Here is a 23,322-nt window from a genome sequence, read left to right on the forward strand (position 1 = left end):
GCAGCGCGGGGTGAGGAACCCTGTGGCTTTGGTGCTGCTCTGCACGGGCCACCGAGAAAACTCCTCATCCTGTACAGAATCGTATAATCATTTTGGTTGGAAGAGACCCTCAAGATCATAGAGTCCAAACATCAGCCTAACTTCAGCACTAAACCATGTCCCTAAGAGCCTCATCCACATGTCTTTTAAACCCTTCCAGGGATGGTGACTCCACCTCTTCCCCGGGCAGCCTGTTCCAGTGCCTGACAACCCTTTCCGTTAAGATTTTTTTCCTAATATCCAATATAATCCTGCCCTGGTGCAACTTCAGGCCGTTTCCTCTCATCCTATCACTTGCTACTTGGGAGAAGTCCCCAAGGAGCCCAAGGCACTAGGCTGTCAAGGACCCGGGGGAAGGGGAACACCATGGCCACCCTGGGCTTTCTAACAAGCTGAGCACATCATGTGCATGCTGAGGGGAAGGTCCCATCACAAATCAGGGTGCGGGGATACCCGTGTTGCACGCAAGCTGTGCAGAGAGATGCTGAACAGCTCATCCAAGTGCAGATGCCACATACGGGTGACTTCCCTGCAGTCTGGCACGTGAGCTGCGTGGGTCCCACAGCAGCAATGCCCATTTTTCAGCCACTCTTTCTTCACCCATCATAAATCCAGAATCCCGTTTCAGAGCACCTTAGGGCACGGTGGTTTTTACAATGTTCCCTAGGCACAAAATGTCCCAGGAGAAGCCTCACCATCAAGAGGTGAGCGGTTATCCTGAAGTCAGGCTTGGCAGAAAAAATATGTCACTGCTAAATGACATTGCTAAATGCAGGCTCTCACACAGCAAATGTGAAATAAAACAAAACAAACAGCCACCTCTGGAATAAACACAGTCCTCAACAAGTACATCAAAACCCATGTTGAGCTCCAGATTTCTAACCTGCTCTACTTGCACCTTGAGGGACCAGCACAAAGGCAACTAATAAGAGGTGCCATCCAGCCCCACACGCTGCCTGTACTGCCTGTGCTGCCTGGGGGGTCTGAGCCAGGCAGCACCCTGCCAAGAACCAGCATCTGCAGAAAGACCTGGTGGGAGAGACAACGACCTCCGCAGCACATCCAACAGCCCACGTCACTGGTTGGGAAATGGGAGCTGGTGGCAACAGCACAGTGACACAAGAAGCAGGGAGGTGACGTGAAACCCTGGGGCTGCCCCAATTCCTGGGGCTGAGCCCAGCACAGCACCCATCCAAGGGGTCTGAGCAACCTCAACACCTCCCAGTCTTACCATGAAAGCTTGTGGCCAGAAGAGCAGGGAGGTGGGATGGATGCCCAAGAGCCAGGAGCCAAGAGGAGCCCAGAAGGAGCTGGCAGAGGACATGGGGTGAATGCTGAAGCAACAGAGCCTCCAGCTCCTCCCTGCACAGGGCCTTCTCTCATTAAAAGGAAGGATTAACGAACATCCAGGGTGTACAAATGCTTTTAGCTTCCTATTCAAAGCCTGCGTACCTGCGGCAGAGTAACATGAAGCCAGTGCACAAGGTGCCCATTCAGCTCTCAGAGCAATTGAATTATCTCCAGTGGAATCGCAGCACTGGCCAAAGAGACAAAGTTAAATCGTAGCAAGGTGCAAGTGCCTGGGAATGTAATATTCCTGATAAACGGCCAGATGACATGTGCTGTTATACAATCTAAGGTGCAATTTGGGCGATGACAATAGTCCCTGGAGTTTCCATTTTCAAACAGCCGCTCAGTTCAATCCAATCCATGTCAAAGCAGCTTTGCCGAGGTGAGTAAGTAGAGCTCATTTGTGCTATTACATGGGGAGCAAGGAAAAGGAGCGGAGGAGTTGCTTGAAAATGAAAAATAAGAAGGAGAAGAGCGACTAGAAGAATAGCAGCACGGCTGAGACGTGCCTGGGACAGGGGATGCAGGGGGGAGCATCATATCGAGCATCCCTAGCCCAGAGCCCCCAGCCCCTGCCTGGGCTGGTACCACGTGGACCCTGGTGTGGGAGCCAGGCTTTATCTCCACATTTCGGTGTTTCTTCAGCAACTGTATGATTATACTGTAATCACGATGACACTGCTCCTGGGTACAGCAAACAGCACGATCATTAAAAAATTCATTTCAAAATCTTCCTGGAAGCTAATAAATTTTACAGCAGTTTCAATCCTTTCTCATTGCAACAAAGAAAAGCTTAGTTCCAGACAAATTAAAAGTAAATTGATTGCCTTAGGGGAATCTATTCAAATATCACTTTTCCATGTTAGAAATCTCTTCCTGAAACAAGAGGAGAGCCAGGGAGAACCAGCACGGGAATGATGTGGAAAAGCAAGTCATTAAATCTCAGTTCACGAAACTAAGGGCGGGGGGGAAAAAAATCAAACTTAAAATAAAATGCAAATGTCTCACTGGGGTGCGGGCCTAACATTTGTGACGGAATTTATGAATAATAAATATGAATAAATAGCAAACATGAAGGGATCAAACACAGTTGTTGATGTTTACTCATGGTTAGCCATCTTTCATGGACAATGCGCAACTGCATTATTTAACGCTCCTCTTCCAGCTACTTCGGGGTTTCTTTTCAAACTCCAGCACCTTCATTTTCTTGGGAACGTACACCACGAGGTGCGAGGCATGTCCCTGAGCCAGCACCCAGCACCCCGGGCACACCAAGGACCCCAACTCCCCTCCATCCCCCAGCAGCGGCTGTTCCCGGCTCCGGAGCAGTGATCCACCGCATCACGCTCCAGATAAAATAATAAGCTCGAGCAAAATACAAACAGTCCCCAGCCATGGTTCATCATCTGCTTGTAAATTAAGACTCTGCACCTCTCCTTTATCTCCCGTAATAGCATAATATCAGGAAACAAGAGGTGGGGAATAGTGTATTATATTTTTGACCTATCGGCTTTTACAGAGTCTTCTTCGCCTTTCCTAATAAGAAATCTCCAGTCTATGCAGAAATGTAATCCTGGCATGGCTTCCCTTGCACAATGCTCGGAGGATACTAATAAGCAGGGACAGTGACAAATGCTCTTTACCGCAACGAGGAGCCTTTCTTTTCCTCTCTTTCGCCATTGTTCAGGATTTATGCAAACTAAGAAATGCTGTATTTTTAATCCTGGATTGTCTATCCCGACACAGAAGGTCAACAGTGCTTGGACAAAGCAAATGCCTGCAAGGAATTATTTTAACAAAATAAGGGATGTGAATTAGATTAATTTATCAGGCAACTGCTGCTAAGGACCCATGGCAGAACGCAGCTCATGGTCAATGCAGGGATGCAATGGGCTCGCTCCAGCCACTGTAGCTACAACACAGCTCCCAAAAAGCACTGAGGACCCATGCTGATTTACACCAGGCTGGCGTTTGGCCCATTCACCTCTTCTCCTGCTCTATATTGCCATTAATAACACCCTTCCTTCTGCAGAATGGTCCCTGGATCGCGAATAAAGACCGACACACCAACACATCGGGGTGACTGGTGAACTACGCACTGGAGGGCTACGGAATTATTTGATGCAAAAGATTTTCTCTGGAAAAACACCTTCCCCAGTGCTTCTCACACCAAAGCCTCTGGGATGAGAAGGCAGCTGTGGGAAGGAAGGCGATCACCCAAAGCAAAGAGGAGCTGGTGCATGGGCACACTGAGCACTACAGCAGAGCAAGACCCAGGAGGTTTCTTGGGCTGGAATGCAATTTAATGCCGGCTGCACCCCTTTATCTGGGACCACGGGCCAATCCCCACCTCATTCACATGGCAAAATCAATGCCCTTTCAGAGGGCCAGCGGAACACACCATTTAAACTCCAATTAATCCTTTCCTTAAGTGGTCTGTAGAGCTCTTGCTGGCCCCTGAATGGTGGGGATTTCACCTCTGAAACTCCTCTACTCACGCCTCGATATAGGGCTCACCAGCATCTCAGCTGATGTGAGGACACAGGATTTGGTCCTGCACTCCAGGATTCAATAGACCTTTTCCATCTCCAGCCATTACAGCTCTGTAATTCATAGGCACGGCTCCCATTAACGCTAATGGCAGTTACTGTGTTGCCTGCACGAGCGCAGAATACAACCCTTTGACTTCATTACTGGAATTCAATTTCATTAACGCTGGATACAGAGGGATTGTCCTAAATACACTCTTTCTTATATTTTTTTCATGTTAATGTAACCATTTGAGTATATTATACCCTGCAGAGATGGAAACATTTCTAGTCTGTTTAAACACATTTCCCACAATTGGGAGCAAAACTTTGTCTCTGTTTATGCCTTTGACACCAGCTGCCTTCCATTTAATGGGACTTTAGTTGCTAAAGCAAATTAATCCAAAGGTTACTTTTCTCCACTGTTGTCAAATCCAAAACAGACAAATTCAGGCGTTCTGTCAGGGTAACGCAGTACCAGCCAGGCATCCACATTCCAATGGCAGCACTAAATCGAATTATTACCCTTTCCCATTCAAAACTAGGCGTTGCTCGGAAAATAACGACAATTCTGATAAAAATCCAACAAAACAGAAATTACAGTTGGGGGAGATAAGAAGCAATTCCCAGCTGCCTGTACCGGGCCAACTCCTGGCTCAGCGCTTGTCAGAGCAGCATCCCTGCCCTCGGCACCACCGTACAGCCCTTGGGGGCCTCACAGCACACGTTTTACCACAGCCTTCTGCAGCACTTCTCTTGGCCAGGAGGAAGCAGAACAACCCATCCTCATCCTCTGGCCGTGGGATGTGGAGGACTAGGGTGTCGGCAGGAGTGGGGATGCAGGTGAGACCCCTACCTGCCCCCTCCTCCTCTTCCTCTCCCTTTGCTGCAGGGTTTGTGGTGCTTCCACACAACAAGTGAGAAATAAAGGAGCGGAGGTTATAAACGCTGATACATAATTTACTCCTATTATCAAGATTAAACACATCTTTGCATGCTTAGCATAAAACAACTGCCTTTCCCAGATTTCTCAAGGACATGCATAAACTTCATTATTATCTAAATAATCAAAAGAGTATTTCAATAGAATATTTAACTGTCTGCCTACTGGAAACTCACAGCCTTAATCTAACACTGATCCTCTGTTGTCCTTCATGTAAATATTGTTGGGACGTCAGCCAAAGCCTAGGGAAGTGAGCTTCATCTTGGTGGATGGGAATCTCTCGTGTCAGATACAGTCAGCCTGACTAATGAGACCTCCAGCTTGCCAAAACCTACAGCCTTGCTGTCTGTTCCAGCCATTGAACGCGCTCAGAAACCCAGTGGCACCAGCCCAGCAGTCTACAGATCCCAATCAACTATCAATAGCTTAAGTGCAAGTGATTGTGTATGAAGTATGAGCCAAATGTGTTTCCTTTTTTCAGTTTTAGGACCTCCAGTATTGTTATTGCACCAGTAATGCTTGCACGGAATTAATCATAGACGTACCCACAAGGCAAAACATTATGAGAAGCTCTTTGTACTTTTGAAAAGTGCGCAGCTCTGAAGAGCGGAGGGAGCTGGAAGGCTTCCCAGCACGATGGGGCGTTCCCCACCCTTGGGAAATAACTAGGGAATTTTTCCCCCTCCCCCTTTTTTTTAAAAACCAAAAACATTTGTTGCTGGCCATTTCTCATCAGGACATTGACCTCTCACTCCTCCACTCTGGAGTCCAGCATTATCCCCTCCCTGGTGTTGTACTTTAACTCTTTTTTGGATGAACACAGGGCTTTTCCACACTGTTGGATCCTCTTCTCTGAAGCACGGGGATGTCCCATGACAAAGATGCTGGCATTGGGTGGCAAGTGCATCAGAAAATCCCACAGAGAACCAGGACAGCCATGGGGACAGGTCTGCAAAAACTGCTCTACATTGTCCAGCACCCAACAGCACTCACAGCCTAACCCGGCACTGTGACCACTGCCGGACAAGGACACTTCTGTGGCTCTGCCCTGGCCACAGATCTACATGGAGGGCTCAAATGGGGCTACATCTCCACGTCGAGGAGGGGTAAGAGCGATGCTAGGGAAGCAGCAGCCATAGATTAGACCAGCCCTAGAAGAGATCATAGCATTGGCAAAGCCTGGGAATCTGGCCTGTTTAACTCAGCAGAAGCTTTGTTCTGGCAATTAAGTTTACCTTCTTTAATTAAGGGAGTGTACATAGTGTGTAAATATACACATAAAATTACTATAAGGTCAAGAGTCAAATCTAAAATCTCATTATAAGTGTAGGGAGACTACACTACCTGCAAGTCATGAGTAAGTTTAACTTCCAGCAAGGCAGGTGGGGTCCCATCCCATCCCACCCTACCCCAACCCATCCCATCCCATCCTGTTCGCTCCACAGCCATGGGGGAGAGATGGAGAACAAGCCCTTGTGTTTGTCTGGAGCTGCAAACTGAAGAGCCACAGGGAGAGAGCTGAGCAACGGGAATGGAAAATAACCCGATTTTCATGCCCTGTGTAAGTGCTGCAGGGAAAGCAGGCAGCTCCATGGCTCCAGCCATCCTGGCCAAGCTGATGCCAACCATGGGCACCTGGGCACTGGTGCTGAGTCCTACATGGGGGGGGTCTCACGCTGCCCTGGGGTCCTGCCACGTGTTCCCATCCCATGTCTCCAACACAGGGGGCAGGAGGCTCCTGTTCCCCAAGTCGGGCAGCTCCGGTGCAGCTGGAGCACGTTGGCCTCTGCCCCAACCTCTGCCTCAACCTCTGCCCGTGCAGCGTCCCGTGATTTCCCATTTCTCCACAGCGCGTTTCTGCAGCGCTGCCCCGAGGTCAGGCTGGGTTGTGTTGGCTCCTGGCCCCGGTTCACAGGGCTGTCAGTTAAATTGCACCACGGCATCATTACTGCTGGTGATGGTGTGACAGACAGACAGAGCCCAGCTGGATTTTCAAAACCTAAGCACTTTGCAATGCTGACAGGCGAAAAAAAAACAAACAACCTAAAACACACAAACCCACAGCCCTCTTAGTCTGAGCAGGTTTTATCTGGAAACATCCAATGCTAGTAAGTATAAGACTCCACAAAGTTATTCCTCCTGAACCACTTTTCTGACCAAACCTTTTAACTGTCACTGGGAAATAAAGAGCGATAGGTACCAGCCCCAGCCGGCATTACCTGATGAGTCTAGTCCCCACCACATCCTTAACACAGCCTTTCTTCAAAGGGATAAAGCAACGCCAAAATGACTGATGTAATTTGGTGCTTTCAGGCACAGTTAGAGCACGGAGAAGAGTCAAGTTCATTACACTGGAGTTCACCACAGGGCTGCAGCAGCCGTGAAGACACAGCCGGTGCCGAGGCTGAGCCGCCAACCAGGCGCCTGCTTCTGCGGCAGGAGCACGGGATGGACCATAAGTGGGTAGGTTTAACCCAAACGTGTCCCTCTGCAGTGGGAATCAGCCTGGTTTTCCAGCCCGAGCACAAGAAGGGGGATGCAAGGGGAAGGCAGGCAATGCGGTCCTGCAGTAACTCTGCTGGAGCCTCTCTACAGGGATCCATCCACCCTGGCTGTCTGTGGCACACAGCTGTAATGCTGCCTCCTTGCCACTGCACGCTCGCCTCCTTTCTAAAACACTTACACATGCAGCATGCATTAGAATTAAAAAACCATTAAACCTCGGAAAGGAAAAACTTTGACAGGATGCGTAATATACTAAGTATAATTAATTAAATTGGATGAGGCACTGGGGGACGAGAGAAGAGTGGATGGAGACTGTTCTTGGAAAAGGGATGGTAATGCATTCATGTTCAGTGTGTGCCATTAAGTAAGAAACAGCCTTGGAAGAGGCAAGGATGAGCGACGGGAGCTTTGAGAGATGGCACCAGCCAGTTGGGCACCTCGGATGCATAGCTAAGAAGGTGATAGCATGAAACGTGGCCAATTAGGGCTCTAAAAAAATACAATGAAAGTGGAAAAGAGATGGAAGAACAAAAATGGCGGTAAGGTTGCTAAATAGCAATGCCCTACCAGTGACAGCCTCCTCCAAAGAGCATCTCTCGATGCTCTGCATGGGCTCAGGGTGATGGAGCACCCAGCACCGGGCTCCTCAGGACCCGCACAGGCACCAGGGCAGGCAAGAGGAGATTCATCCTGCAAAGCATCTGCCTTTCCATGGGGTTATTCTTCCATTATTTGTACACTGTAGCATGGGGAGCACCATGCTGCATCCATCCCCCCACTCAGCAGGCACCAGCAGCAGCTGAGGGTGGGTGGGAAGCAGCAACCAAGCCGGAGATGGGGAGGGAGCATCAAAGGCGGCCCCAGCCGACACAGCAGGCACAGCATGACGAGACAGCCGCAGTCTGGCTGTTCAGCAGGACAAAAGTTTTAACAGGCTTAACAACAGCATCGGCACTGATCATTAGGCAATTACAACTGCTGAAAGTTGACAAAGCACCAGGACCAAATGAATTATCTCCCCAAATCCTGCAGGCAGGAGCACAGAAAAAAGTCGTCGTCAACAGCCTCTGATAGCTCACCGGGTGCAGAGCAGTAACTAAAAACTAAAGGGCTGCTCGTTTACTTGCTGTTTGGAGAGATAAAAGGGAAAGTCCAGGAAATGAGGTCTTCAAAAACATTCTCATCATTTAGGGAGCGGTGGGAGGGAAGATCTTGGAAACACTGATACAGCCAGGATTGCTCAGCCCTAGGGATGTCTGATTCAGCGAGGAAGGCTCTGTGTGTGTGTTGGGAAAGGGAAGGCAGATTTTGACTGGGGGAGTTCACTCCTGAATCATCCCCAATCGCTCAATTCTGCACATTCCTGTATGGCAGTCAGTGCGGGCCGAGGGGATGATCATGAGCACTTCTCCTCGAGGATGTGCCAAAACCCACTCCTCGAGGGATCTGCAGAGCTTAATCCATGCGGGACTGCAGCAACTCCCTGCTCCGCTCCCTTGCAAGCCAGGGGACGCTCAGCTCTGTCACACCGCGCTTCTTGAGCACAGCCCTTCACTTTGAGTGACTAGGCACGCTTTTAGGGAAAACATGCAAATGTGATTTAAAGACTCTAAGTGATACAGAATATATCACATCCCTTGGGAACCTGTTCCAGGGGGTAATTATTCTAATTCCTAAAATCACGCGTCTCATTTGCAGCTAGAATTTTCCGAGGCAAGGCTCCATCCTCCAGCAGCAGCTGTGCCTTGTTCGCTGAATCAGAGAGATGCTCAGTAGCAGGTATATGATGTTCCCCGAGTTCACTTCTGAACACAGGCTGAGATGACCGATGTCTCAAGCAAAGTCCAGAGCACGTCCCCCGAGGACGCCGTCTCTCTCGGGTCCTATTTCAAGCCCAGTGGTCTCAGCTGATAGAGTCCTGCTGGATTCAACGGGCTTGGAGTCAGGTCCTAAATCTCCAGACACTTGTTTGGAGAATGAAAGCAAATGCCTTCAGCTATACCCAGAAGCTCCTGATGCAGAACAGTCTCCAGAAAGCAAGGGGACAATTTTGCCCTGACAAAGTATCTCTTCTCCACCTGACAGGACAGAGCTTGGTGGTCCCTGCAAGGCACGTCTGCCCAGTGAAAGGCTTGCATGGATTTTATAGTTAATTAATTGAATTTATCTACCCAATAACAATGAAGGAAGACTGACAAAGCAGAGGTGAGGCAATGAGGGAACTGCAGGTGGAATTGTTCATTTTAATTACTTGTCTTCATTAATGTGAGGTTCCTGGATCCTACAGTGATGACTAATGGGGCAAAATATTTGCATGAGAGAATATACTTCTACAAAAGGACACGTGGCTAAAGGGTGGAACAGATACAGAATTTTCTTTGGATTTTACAAGGGCGTTTCTAGTACAAGATGAAGTTATTTCCCAGAGCCCAGCAACATACCAGAGGGGAGCAACCCTATCTGCAAAATAAACATTTCTGTGAGGCACAAAAGTGCCCAGAAAAATCTCGGCTGAAGGTGGAAATAAGTGACAAATAAGGTAAAACATGGGTTATACTTGAGTCATTTGTGTCTCCCCGGCACTTGAATGAGGTGGATACAAGCATCACGGCTACCTGTTCTCCTGACAGCACTGAAAGGAAACAAAAGTTCGGAACAAGCCAAACACGTTCAATTTGCCTGAATAATTTAGGCTGCTGAGTTATCATGTGCCTCATGGACTGTCATCGAGAAAAGCTGTATTGCAGAGGAAAGGTCTGTAAATCAATGCATCTGAGGGACCAAAACTAATCAGAGAGTGGCTGCAAAAGCATCGCCTGTCAGAACAGATGCAGGACATGGAAGTCAAGCGGTGAGCAGCCGGCAGCCCTGCACTCCTGGGGATGGCTCCTCGGGACACGCATACAGGACAGGCAGAGCGGGGCATCGGGAAGACACGGCTCCCATTGAAACGTGCTGCTGAGCAGCAATGTCACCGGCCCAGACAACTCAGCTGGTAAACACAGAGAGGGAAAACAAGGAATAAAGTCCGGTACATACCTAGTGCCCACACAGGGAACCACCTAGGTGTGCCAGACCCTCCCCAAAGGTATTGACATCCTACACCAACGCACCTACTACTCCCCAAAATCCTTCTGGCTGACTCTTCCTGAATTACTATTGTGTATGGTTTTGGCTCCAGGTTTCTAGCCAAATTCCTCTTCGCAAACCGGAGCAGCCCCTTAGTAACTTCCCACTGAGCTGTATCAAATCCACAAGCGCGGATAGTTAAATTGCAAAAGTCACTCCTCTCACAGAGCAAATCCTGCTCCTCACTTGGATCGGGAGCAGTTCGGCTATTAAACCAGCTAACGAGCAGACAAGGCAGCACCGTCTGCTGTACTCGCACCAGCCTCGTATCGTTAATGAAGCCAATGCAGTCAGAGGAAATCAAGTACCCAAGCTATTTTGGTTTGCAAGTGATGCAGACACCTGCCTTCCTCAGACTTCTCATAAAGTTCCAACCAATTCTCTTCAATCTTTCCTTTTCCACATAAAACAGCACAAGAACCACCACAAACCCTGCTCTCTTCAGCACACACCCAGCAGAGCTAAGTCTTCTCCCTAGAAAAGGCCAGAAGCTCCTCATCTTCATCAGCCACAGGATGTAGCACCCACTGCCTCACAGCTAGGCTCCCCTAACTGCAGGGACCCTCCTGTGACCATCCAACCTCTCTTCCCTCTGCCAGGGAGGTTTTGGGGGTACAGCTCCCGAGTGCTTCCCTAAAACGCGTGGTAGAATCTGTGGTGAAATCTCACCAAACAATCCAAGATCGTTTTCTCCAGCTGGGACTGATTGAATATCGCCTGGGCACCGGATGATGTGGGAAATCAGTCGTAGCCGAGCACAAATTGCATGCATAGAGGTAATTACTGCAGCACAAGGTTGGTAGCACCACTACCCACATGACAGTATATCTCAGCAATTTTCATTTCCTATTGCTTCAATTCAGAGAAGGATTTTTGTTGGGGTTTTTTTTTGTGGTTCAATTTTCTCCTTTTCCTACAGGGACTGACGTTAACCCAGGATTTCTTCAGGGTAGAGCTCTGCTTTCACTAAAGCTAGTCATTCCACATACCCAGATGTCCTCTAATTTACTACACCCAGACCTCAAGCCCAACCCATGTCAACCTGACTTGCCTGCCCTGCCCCAAGTGTGACTGTCACTGCCCGAAGGTGAAGTGACACAGCGGTGACCGTCGGTCACCTGCTGCCACGTGCTTCACCCGCAGCCAGCTCTGGGTACCTGTAATGAAACACAACGTGCGAGTAGCTAATGAAGCTGGTTACAAAGCAAGTCATTCTCCACACTTGAAAAAGGGTGAAAATATGATAAGGAAAATGGAAGAAAAAAAATAAGGGTTTCTGCTGAAAAATAAAAACACTGAGAGAGCTGAGAGTGGGGAAGCTGATCATTACTATTACAGATACTCGGCAAAAATGAGGCCACATTATTCTTATGTGATTATACACATTGTGGCTAGCATATATCTGTAATACACTTCCTCTAAACAACTTATTTTCCAAAGAGACACCGGGGTTCAACACTGGATGGAAAGGGAAATCACCGAGCAAGGGCAACCCAACCCCAGCCGGAGCCTGGCACAGCCCCGCGCTCCTGCTTCCCATCGCAGCCCGCTCCACCGCACACCTGCGTGTCTACCGTCAGGAAAGGCTGCCAAACTTCTTAATAATTCTGTGACCCATTTAAAAATATCTACTCTCTTACATTCATATATGCTGTATGAGAAATAAAATATAGCGCTCACGAGTTTTGAGTGGCAGCACTTCCCTTAAGAGAGATAAAAGCTTCAAGTTCTCTCGGCTGTTTGGTGCCAATTATTAGAGTTTTGACTTATATATTATTACATAGATCATTTAGTAAAACAACCTACATACAAACCCAGTGGTATGTCTTCCCTTCAGCAGTTACGTGCTGGAAGCAGAGCAGTTTAGACACTCACCCATATGCACCTTATTTTAGAAAGTGTGGGCTCCCTCCCCTGCACCCAGGGCAGACGCAGCCCCCTGCCCTACAGCTCTCTGCAGCATGCAAACATAATTAAGAGAGACCCAAATTATTTATCTTCATTGCACAGACAAAGTTATTTGCACCACTTTTTTTGGGGAGAAGAAAACAGACACCCAACTTGCACCAGCCCCTCCAGAGGTGCCGGTCCAGCTCTGTACCCCAATCACCCCTGAGCTGCCAGGCGCATGTTTCAATACAGCGGGACGCGATTTAACCCAATGGCAATGCCTGTGCCCAAAAAGCTGCTCCGAAACTCGCCATATATCCCGTGTCCACGGAGCCGAGGGTCAGCACGCTGTTTGTGGTGATTACGCCTCTAATAAAGGGCCCTGTATTTTCCAGCGGCTGCAAAATTGATGCAGGTTGCTATGGTAAGCACACACTTTTCCCATTTAGCAGAATAATAGACAGCTTTATATAATTCACTGATTTCAGATGATTTCTCACCCCAAGAGCAAGTCGCTCAAGTTACATAAGTCACCTGTTGTTTAGTCAATCTGGCAATTTTAATTAGAATAAATTTTTATGATTCCTCTTTGCAACACTTAGAGCTGCTCTGCCACCAGAATGCGGAGATGTCTGTAAATTATACGGGCTCCAATCACATCTTTTTTTGCAGTTTTAATTACAGTAACATTGCAGCATTAATCATGTAAGCCTCTGTTAAACAAGTAACAGCCATCCTCCATCATAATTAAAAAGAAAGGCCAAGCAAACAGGAGCTTTGGAGTTTACCATATTTCCTCTGAAAATTGTATTTTAACTTAAGAGTTTCACAAACAGCAGTTTTATTTGGCTCTAATTAGTGTTGTGAAGGAAACACCGAAAGGTTAATAAGAGATGGTTAGTTTGTAATGCAAGTTTCCCGGTGCCAGCCCCAGCAGTTCAGTCTGTTTTCAGAGTCATTAACGATGTAGATTGATTACAGGAGGAGATCGGGAAGTGCTGGCTTGCTGCGTTAGCAGAAGGTTAGGTTTTATTCATATACCTTCCCTACTGTTAAATATGCTGGCCATTACCTTGACCATTTTGCTAGTCTTAACTGCTGTGAGACAGAAAGTGTTAATGGCTTCCTTAGAGGATACTGGCAAAGGACAGGAAAAAAAAAGTCCACACGAGCCTTTTTTTGGCTTGTTTATAAGGGAAGAGGAAGCTGCAAGCTTGACTGAATTGTTTATTTATCTTAGAAATACTTGAAAATCCAAGTATTGTGTGGTGGTTTTGGAAAAGGATGCTTGGGGAGAGCCAGGGTTAGCACTGCCCCGTCCTTCAGCTGAACCCTGACAAAGAGCTTCTCTGTGAACCTTCCGCTTCAACTGGGGTTTAGGAGCAGTTAACAAAACTAAGCACAAATAGAAGCTGAAACTACCTAATCAGAAATATAACTTCTCCATATCCCCCATAAATTGCTGTCCAGTCACCCATAAAAAATATGGGTAAGCAACAACTAAATTTGACAAAATCTCATTTAAAAGTACAATAAAATCCTCCAACTTTCTGGGTTGATCATTCATAACCTATACAACGGGGCACAGATCCAAGTTTTCATTTTCCTCTCAAAGTTGCCAAAATGTTCACATCTGGTGAGAGTTTTCTGTGCTTAGATGGGAAGGAATGAGGATCTAAAGGTTATAACTCCTGTGATCCTGGACTGAGAAACTGAGTGGTGGAGACACAGCAAGAACTATCTTTGATGGAAGGAACCTAAAAACTGAAGAAAGAGTGCCAGGAATGTGGGATATATGATAATGCTCCTTATGCAAACAAAGGAGGTTACACATCTGTTACTTAGTTCTGCTGTTGCAGAAAGTGACTGGTGTCCATTTATTGCTCTGGATGTGACTTCAGTGTCACATCAGTGACAACCCTGCCCCACCACCAGTTTCCAGTGAGAACTTCAACAAGCTGTGCTTAGGCAAGTTCAGTGCTACAGAGCTACCAACCTAAGGAAGAATCATAGAATAGTTTGGGTTGGCAGGGACCTTCCCGGCTCCCCCAGTGCCACCCCTGCCATGAGCAGGGACATCTTCACCAGCTCAGGTTGCTCAGAGCCCCATCCAGCCTGGCCTGGGATGTCTCCAGGGACGGGGCATCCACCAACGCTCTGGCCAACCTGGGACAGCCTCTCACCACCCTCATCATCACAAATTTCTTCTGCATGTCCAGCCTGAATCTCCCCTCTCTTGGTTTAAAACCATCACCCCTTGTCCTCTTGCTACAGACCCTGCTAAAAAGCCTGTGTGTACAACAGCATCAGTAACCACCACACAGCCATCCGTGAGCTGACAGAGATGCTCAGTAGGTAATAATTTCAAAGTGTAGGAATCATAAGACAACCAACTCCTCTTCCCAAAGCCCAGCTTACCCACTCATTATAAAAATCCTTCTCTGGGGTTTCAAAGCACTGTGAGAAGCTGACTGCTCCCTCCAGGCTGGTCACTGCAGGAGCACCACTGAGCTCTGAGGCTGCTTTACTGAGCAATTCGTGCAATAATACACAAATCAAAAGAGCTGTAATAATTGACATTGCCCTGTAAAGAAAGCTTACAGCCTTTATCCATCTTAAGGGATGTGCTGTCACTCACAGATGAATGTTATACTGTATGTCTTGTGCTGCATATATGAATACAAGGAAGTAGGTATTTTTATTAATTTGTATAAACTTAGAGAGAAATGTAGCTGTATTTCCAGCTTCCAAAGCCCTTGAATATGTCACTTAGGTCTTCATTTTCATACAGCTCTGTGTACAGCCTTTCTGCAGAGTAAAAGGGAGTTGCAGGTGGAACAACTGCTGGAAATCAGCTTAAAAAATCAACAGTTCTAATACCTGTGTTTGCCTCCAGTTAATACCATTAGTCATGTTCTCAGTTCATGCCTGAAATGCACCCAGATACTATGGAGATGAGCATAAGAACCAATTGGAATATTCTAGATAAAACCTGATCCCCTAAATGACAATGTATCTGCATAATTCAGGATGCAACCAGCAAGAAAAGTTTCAGTGAATATCATGTGCCTGGCTCTCCTTTACACCCAAGCCTATTTCTATACTGTGTGATGGTATAAAGAAGATTTAACATAAGCATTTAAATATAGCCCATTTTTATTCAAAGAACCCTTCGTCTTGCTGGAGTTTATGAGAGTCAGACACAATTAAACCACCTATGTGAGCAAAGTTACTCAAATGTGGAAATGTATGCAGGATCAGGTCTTTCCAGATGACATTTCACGCCAACCTTTACTGCTGATCTGGCACCAGAAAAATGGAAGTGATGCTATTAGAAGCAATTCTCTGAAGAGACACATTACTGACATTGCTTAAAAACCCTCTCACTTTGATTTTAAAGCTTTTTCACTATTTTTATGGCTGTGGTGACTATTTCTAACACTGGCTTTTTTTATTATTAGTGTGTGTTTATTATTTTTATATTTTCTTTTGGATTCTATTTTTATCTTAAACAGCAAGTCACTGCTTCCTTGGGACAATGATTTTCTTTCTACAACTGATGGTAAAAGTACTGGTCAGCACTGGGGATTAAGAAAAGTTTGAAATCTGTTGCTTCTAACATTAAAATCACATATTTGAAATAGTTCTTTTCTGATTTCTATGCTGGCAAGAGCTTCTACGACTTAGAGAGTACAAGAATGGCTCTGGCTCAAGGCAAGGTGAAAAGGTATTATAATAGAAAGGATTTAAGCAGATCCAGGTGTCCGTATCCATCCACACAAAGAAAACAAGCCAAACCTGCACAAATGCTGTTTGGAACAGGGCAAAGGGATTTAAAAAAAAAGTCCCAGAATGAGCAAAACCAAGGGAGGAATAACTACCTGAATCACAAAACAGAGTATCCAGCCTCAAAGATGCTAATTCAGGTCCTGAGGGATCTAATCAACCTCTTTGTTGAAGTAAAGATGAAACTTTTTGACAGCAAATGCTTTCTGATAAAATGGAATTTTCAATTACCCTGCGAAACATCTGGTCTGCACTGCCATTTCCCGGGAAAAGCACCGCCACGCTCTACAGTGTTGTAAAACATTTCATGCTGAGATCTCCCCTTATTGCCGGGACGAACCGGCGTGAGGAGCTTCCAAGCCGACAGCAAAGCCCCCGCGGCCGCCTGTATCACCCACCGTTGTCCCACGGAGGCGATGCTGCTGGTGGGTCTCCTGCCCAGCACCCCCCTGCACATCACCCCCCCGCTGGAAATCACGTTTGCCTCCAGTGCTGGACTTTGAGTCAAGGTTACATCAGGACCTGGAGAAAATCTGCCCCATCACAGAATCACAGAATGTCAGGGGTTGGAAGGGACCTGGAAAGCTCATCCAGTGCAATCCCCCCGCCAGAGCAGGAACACACAGATGAGGTTACACAGGAAGGTGTCCAGGCAGGTTGGAATGTCTGCACAGAAGGAGACTCCACAACCTCCCTGAGCAGCCTGGGCCAGGCTCTGCCACCCTCACTGAGAAGTTTCTTCTCATATTTAAGTGGAACTCTGTGTTCCAGTTTGCAACCATTACCCCTTGTCTTACCATTGGTTGTCACCGAGAAGAGCCTGGCTCCATCCTCCTGACACTCACCCTTTATATATTTATAACCAAGAATGAGGTCGCCCCTCAGTCTCCTCCAAACTAAAGAGCCCCATCTCCCTCAGCCTTTCCTCACACGGGAGGTGCTCCACTCCCTTGATCATCTTTGTTGCCCTCCACTGGACTCTCTCCAGCAGTTCCCTGTCCTTCTGGAACTGAGGGGCCCAGAACTGGACACAATATTCCAGATGCGGTCTCACCAGGGCAGAGTAGAGGGACAGGAGAACCTCCCTCGACTCTCTTGACCTGGGATGAAATAGGCCGAGATACAAAGGGAGACGCCAGAACTTAACCCTATCTTCCAACAGACTTCTCCAGCCAATCCAAAACATCGCCGAGATCCAACAGACACTTCAAATCCCCCGGTTCTCAAACAAATCTGTTTGGAATTTCAGCTGAGGACGCAGTTGGGAAAGGAGCACATATAAACTTCTAGCAGTGCTTAACACCTCCACAAATAAACAAACAACTAAACGGCAGTGAGGCAATCGCAAAAGGTGGAGCAGCACCGGCACCCACCTTCCTTAGCATCCCTTTTGGTATCAATTAGCAGGGGAAGGAAAACAATTCTGGGCAACAATGAACTCCAAATTGGGTATATATTAGAGCAATTAGAGCAATATTTTCAGCTGAAGAATTTATAATCAATAATTAAGATCCTGAGGTAAAGAGGGACTGGGCAGAAGTCCTGCTCCCAAAATAAGCAATGTGGCTGAGCTCCAGGTGGTATTTCTGATGACCTGCTGCTGCCCACTGAAGTTCAACACCCTCCACATTAGTTTGCAATTTTTCTGGAAATCTAGGTCATTTCCAAAGGGCTCCTGCCAGTGGGACTGGCAGCTGGTGTCACTCCCACTCAAGAGCGGCACCAGGGCAGCGAAGGGGTAGATGGCCCTGAGGCCACTAAGCATCTGCAGCAGGTCCCTGAGGCTCCCATGGCCACGTACTTACCACCAATGCTGGGCTCAGGTACTGGTTTAAGAACACTAAAGGAGATTGGACCCATCCATGCCTACCCCATGCCTACCTCCTACTGCAGGAATCCAGCATCTCAGTAGGCAAAGGCTGGTCAGATAGGTCTATGCTAAACCCCTGGTGCCACCACAGAGGGATCGTCCTCTACCACCGAGCTGAAAAGGTTTCTGCCAACCAGCGTATTGCCTTGGGAGATCCAGGATTACCCACCAAGCAGATAAAGACTCCCAAATTATCTGAAAATTGGCCATGAGCTGCCCTTCAGTCGTGGACTGTGTCCTCAGGGCAGTGGTCAGCCCCCTGGTCCCACACATCCTTGGCATTGAACTTGTGTTTCCTCTCTGCCTCACCGCTCTGACCCAAAACTGAGTAAAAATTACCATGCCAAAACCATCGCTTTAATCATGCAGGAACTGTTGTTATCACCATCATCTCAGTGTCTTGATTTTCCTGATTATTTTCTGCAGTCCCTGCTCAACAAATCAGCTCAGAAAATATTCTCTTTAACCTTTTTCTCAGCTTCTGTGACAGTAACTGCTAACCTTCCCGCCTGCGCTGCTCCTCTCTTTGCTCCATGAACACCCCAACAACCTCTCAGGCAAGTCCTCCCTACTCCTCCGCATGAGACAGCGTGGGTCCCAGGACAAGAGAGCTCCCCCCCCAGCATATCTGCCTGGGGGAGTATTTTATACTCAGTGAGTTCGTGTTCCAGTGGTTTGGGCCATATTTATTTCCATCTGACTCCTCCAACGAGCTCTGCCTCCAACTCATTCTCTCAAACTTATTTGCATTGTTATCTGGTGCACAACAGAGCCAGCACGCAGACTTATCAGAAATGTAATCTCTGTAAAACCCTATCTGCCGTCCACTGAGATTGGCCTTTTTTGCCGAAGAAATGTGACAAAAAATTAACAGATGTTGCTCAGACCATTCAACAGGACAGGAATCAATTATGAATATTTTTGCTCCCACAGTCATCCCTTACTGCAAACACATCCTTAGGAAACCCTCTCCTGATCAAAATGAAAAAGCATTTCTTTGTAATAGAAGAATAATAAATGATAGCTATCAGCCTGCATTCTCTGACACGGCGCCGGTCCGCGGAGAATTAAACTGCCACCGTACAGTTATATAAATGTTTAATTTTTTTCATCTTTGGCCACAGTAGGGTTGTCTGGAAATACATTATCGCTGCGGATGCCATCCCTCTCCAATTAGCGTGGCTGGCAGCGTGGAATGGGTAGGTGACCTCTGTGTTTCCCTCCTTGCGGAGTCTTACAGGGTTAACTACAGCCATTTAACAGACTCTATCGAGAATTAATACAGCGATCAGCTTCTCCCCAGAAAAAACCTCACATTCAGCAGCGCAGATGGCAAGAACTCTCTCTCCCCGGTTTGACTCTTTTATGACAGCAAAACAAAGGCTTTTAATGATGTTTACCATGAATTGAATTAAACAGCTGAAGACCAGTTCATAATCACAGCATTTTGTTTTCATATCCTTAAGTCTTTTAGCAGTGGGGCTTCCAGTTGAGCCTCAGCTACAGCTTATCTCAAGATATAGCCAAGAGCCCCGAGGCTCCCCTGAGCCAGAGCACCAAACCGAATTCAGGCTTCTTAATTGAAAAAGACAGGATGTTTGCATAGGATGTTTGCATCCGTCAGACATTAAAAGCGACATTCATGCCCAAGTACAAACGACGGGTTGGGCTCAGCTGAACTCCTCTGACTTCTTTCCTCTAGCTAATACCAGTCTGGTTTCAGAGCAGACTTCATCGCTGCATGTGGGGATGCGTAAGAGCTGAAACCCCACCGCCTTTTCAGGGGAAAAGATACAAAACCCTTGCCCGCTGGCCTGAGTTAATCCCTCATGGGATGCCTGACTAATTGCCTGCACACTTCTCTGACCTTTTGGAAAAGTTGCCTGGACAGCACACAAGCTCTGGAGACGGGAAGCGGAGCACACTGGGATGGGCGCATGGTCTGTGCTCCAGGGAGGAGCCCGGCAGGGACCAGTCCTGGGCACAACACCCGTAATTCCAGCCCTAATCCCAGCTCCACCGCTCACTCGCTGTCTGACAGATGCTCAGGGCCTTGGGTTTTCTGCCTGTCAAACAGGGGATAATCCTAACTGCTCGCTTACCTGAAAGGCGTGGCATGAAGATTAATTTATATCTACCCAGAGCTCTGACAATGTACATCGTTATCCCCAGCAAGTGCTAAGCATCCTTATTGTGCATCCACCGAGGCAGCACCGGAGCCACCACACAGAGGTCAGATGGGTGGTGGGCAGCCCCCCAGGACACACAGTGGTGGCTCACCTTGCTCGGGGCCCTGGGACCCCACAGAGGGGACGCTGCTGTTCAGCACATCGTTGACGGCCGTGTCACAGTAGAGGCCCCTCTGCACGTCGTGCTCACTGTCCGTCTGGTCGCTTTCCTCGTGGCCGCTGTCCTTCAGGCTGTTCCCCTCCAAGTCCTTGAACGTGGAGCTGCTGGGGGAGACACAGACATGACTTACTGGGTATGACAAGGTGGTCCTCACCACCCCACAGCACTGCAGCGAGACTTGCGGTGATGGCATGACTATCACCGCTCAGCCCCATGTCCTGCAGAGACAGAGAGGTCCCCTGCCATCCCCAGCACACAGCTGCAGGGCTGGGACTGCTCCCCCAGCATGGAGAACTGGGGCAGGGAACACAAAGAGGCACTGCTTGCTCAGCACCCTCGCACCCCAAAACACAACATCCAGCCTGCACCACCTCACATGCTGCTTCTGCCCATGGGTACAGTGTGAGCCTGGGGACCAAGCTGCTGTGGGGATGATGGAAGCTGGAAGTGAAGCAGGATATAAAAAAAAAAATTAAACATATACATTAAACAATCTGTTTGTATAACTAGGCTCCCTCAAGTCATATTACCTCATATTGAAGTTACACAGTAAACCCATTTTTTTTAGGTTATAGGCCAAATCGTAATTGCTTAAAGTTTGAAAACAAACACCTTCCTAGAAATGGGAATTGCTTTTTATGATGATGATGCCGTTCTTATTTTTAAAAATAATCCAGTGATTCCAGGTCCGAGTTCAAACAGCTTTAAGGAGAGCTGATACACAGTTGAACGCTTTGACATGCCCAGCAAGCACAGCCACTGCTGGGGAGACCTGAGAGCTGAACTGCCCCCCAAATTTCCTCCAAGGGCTGAGCAGCTCCATCACCCCATGGCACCCAGGTCCCAGGCTGGAGGGATGGAAGAGTTTCATTTCTGGCTGCATTCAGGTCCTTTTGCTTCTCCCACTGTCCTGTGAGGGGTGATGTCCCAGGACACCCAGCTGTGAACCACAGGGACATCTCCAGATGCACCTGCCCCAGGTCACACAGTCATCAGGATGTCCTGGAGTCACCCACCCCGCACCTCCTTCCACACCAGCCTTGGCATGGGAAATCTGTGCCCATCAATGGGGATCCACCTGCACCCACAACCCCAAACTTTCTTGCTGGCTGATTTGGTGTGAAACGCTGGTGGAAGAAGCAGCCTGTGCTTCAAAGCCCCAAAGAGCTGGAGATTTTCATTACTTTGAAAAGCCCTTTTGCGTCTCCACGGAAACCAAGCAGACCACCTACCATCTGATGCTTTGCAAAAGCACACAAGGGGGGAGCTCGAAATACATATAAATTGGTAAACCTTCAAACATTACCTTTTAAATAAAGATGTCCCTGTTGAAGCCACTGACTTTGATTCCAGGCAACATCAAAGAATTTTAAGTTAAGAAAGCACTACAAATCTACAATTCATTTGTGTGCACGTAGACGAGCGGGAGAGGCAGGCAGACAACACAGGAAAAGTACAAATAGATTAATTAAAGTGCTGGATTTGAGGAGATTCACTCACCAAAGATAGAAGAGCTACAACATGTTCATAAAGGCAAAGGATGAAAATGATGCCACAGTATGTTACAGAAAATATTTTTTGTTCTTACATGTCTGCACAGCATTCCCGGCACCCGTTGTACTTAAGGTATAAGACAAAGGCAGAAAGAGAGGGGAAATGCTGTCCTACACAGAGCTGCCGTTCACAATACGCAGGCAACCCCTGTTAAAACGCATTTATCTCCCCTGCAGTGAACCAGACCATAATGCAGCAGCCACAAGACACGTTTCCGCGGCTGACACTTCTCTAAAGGATGGGCAGGTCTCGGGGAATCGGCAGCAGCAGCATTTCCCAAACAATACAGCCTCGAAGTAAGCCCTGCTGCGGCAGGCGGGAACGCCGCTTGCCTTTATCTTAGGTGTGAATGAGGAAAGATTAATAGATTTGGGTTTTTTTTCAGTATGCCTGCAGACTCTCTGGCGAGGAGCGGCATGGCGCAGGCAAGCCATCGCCTGGGCATCGTTAAACATCGTGAGCCATGCAGCCAAATACACCTGCCCTTCGCCAGCTGAACCCGAGCTGCTTAAACAATGCGCTCACAGCTCCCTTCCTCCTTATATTTTTAAGATGTAAACAACTGGGATCTCAGCCAGGCAGATAATTGGATTTTTTTACTGCTCAGATCAGATCTCTATAGTTCAGGGCCAGTTCCTGCTCTCTGTTACACCCCTGCTACCACGATGGCTTCTGCAGAGCCGTCAGCACAGAGTCGGGCATGGCTTGTCCCTGCACACCTTGGCCGGTCCTGGGGGAGAAGCGGGGACAGAGGTGGGTGACGAGCTGATGGTCATCTCCCGCATCCCCATCCTGCCCTGCAGCCCTCCTGCCTCCTGATGAGCATTTATCGTGCTGTGTCGGTTGGGACAACCGGGGAGACAGGGACAACCCTGGCCGCCAACCCCACGGGGCGATGCTCACCTCTAGCTAACACAACCAAGGGGGTTCAACCGTGTAACCCCGGCATTAACCTCCCCGACACATTTCTTCACCACTGCTAAGCTCTGAAGGTACCAGTACTTTATCTAAAGGGTTACATTCCCTCAAGGGTAATTGCCAGGTTGCAACTGAACTGATGATTTCCTTTTTAGCCCTGGAAGAGAAAAACCGAGCAAAGTGCTGTTTTGCCTCAGTATTCAAACTAAAACAGTGAGTGTGTATCCAACCCAATTACCTGCTCCCAAATGAGATTTTTTTTTCTTTTCCCCCGCCTCACACAGCAGGGAGATTTCACCATCCAAATCTATCATTTTATTCTTGTGCATTCAAATAGAATAAACTCTATGAATCTGAAAGTCGTCAGGGTAACAGCACTCCACCTAACTCACTGCAACTTCCCAGTGCGAAGGAGCCAAAGAGAAGGAAAAAAGACTTGCTTTTATTGCAAACCAAGAGCA

General features: G+C 47.8%; 1 protein-coding gene across 2 annotated transcripts in view; it reads right to left on the reverse strand.

Annotated features, from left to right (window-relative positions):
* The window catches only part of PCDH19 (protocadherin 19), a 59,176-nt gene that overhangs the window by 8,056 nt on the left and 27,798 nt on the right, over positions 1-23,322 (reverse strand). Inside the window, exon 4 of one of the 2 annotated variants that reach the window (XM_065077872.1) lies at positions 20,321-20,490. In XM_065077872.1, coding sequence (XP_064933944.1) covers positions 20,321-20,490 — 170 coding nt within the window. Of the gene's footprint in view, positions 1-20,320; positions 20,494-23,322 lie in introns of both variants that reach the window. The other variant, XM_021284448.2, reaches the window with a different exon arrangement.

This window comes from Columba livia, chromosome 12, assembly GCF_036013475.1.
Source record: "Columba livia isolate bColLiv1 breed racing homer chromosome 12, bColLiv1.pat.W.v2, whole genome shotgun sequence".
Lineage (NCBI taxonomy): Eukaryota > Metazoa > Chordata > Aves > Columbiformes > Columbidae > Columba > Columba livia.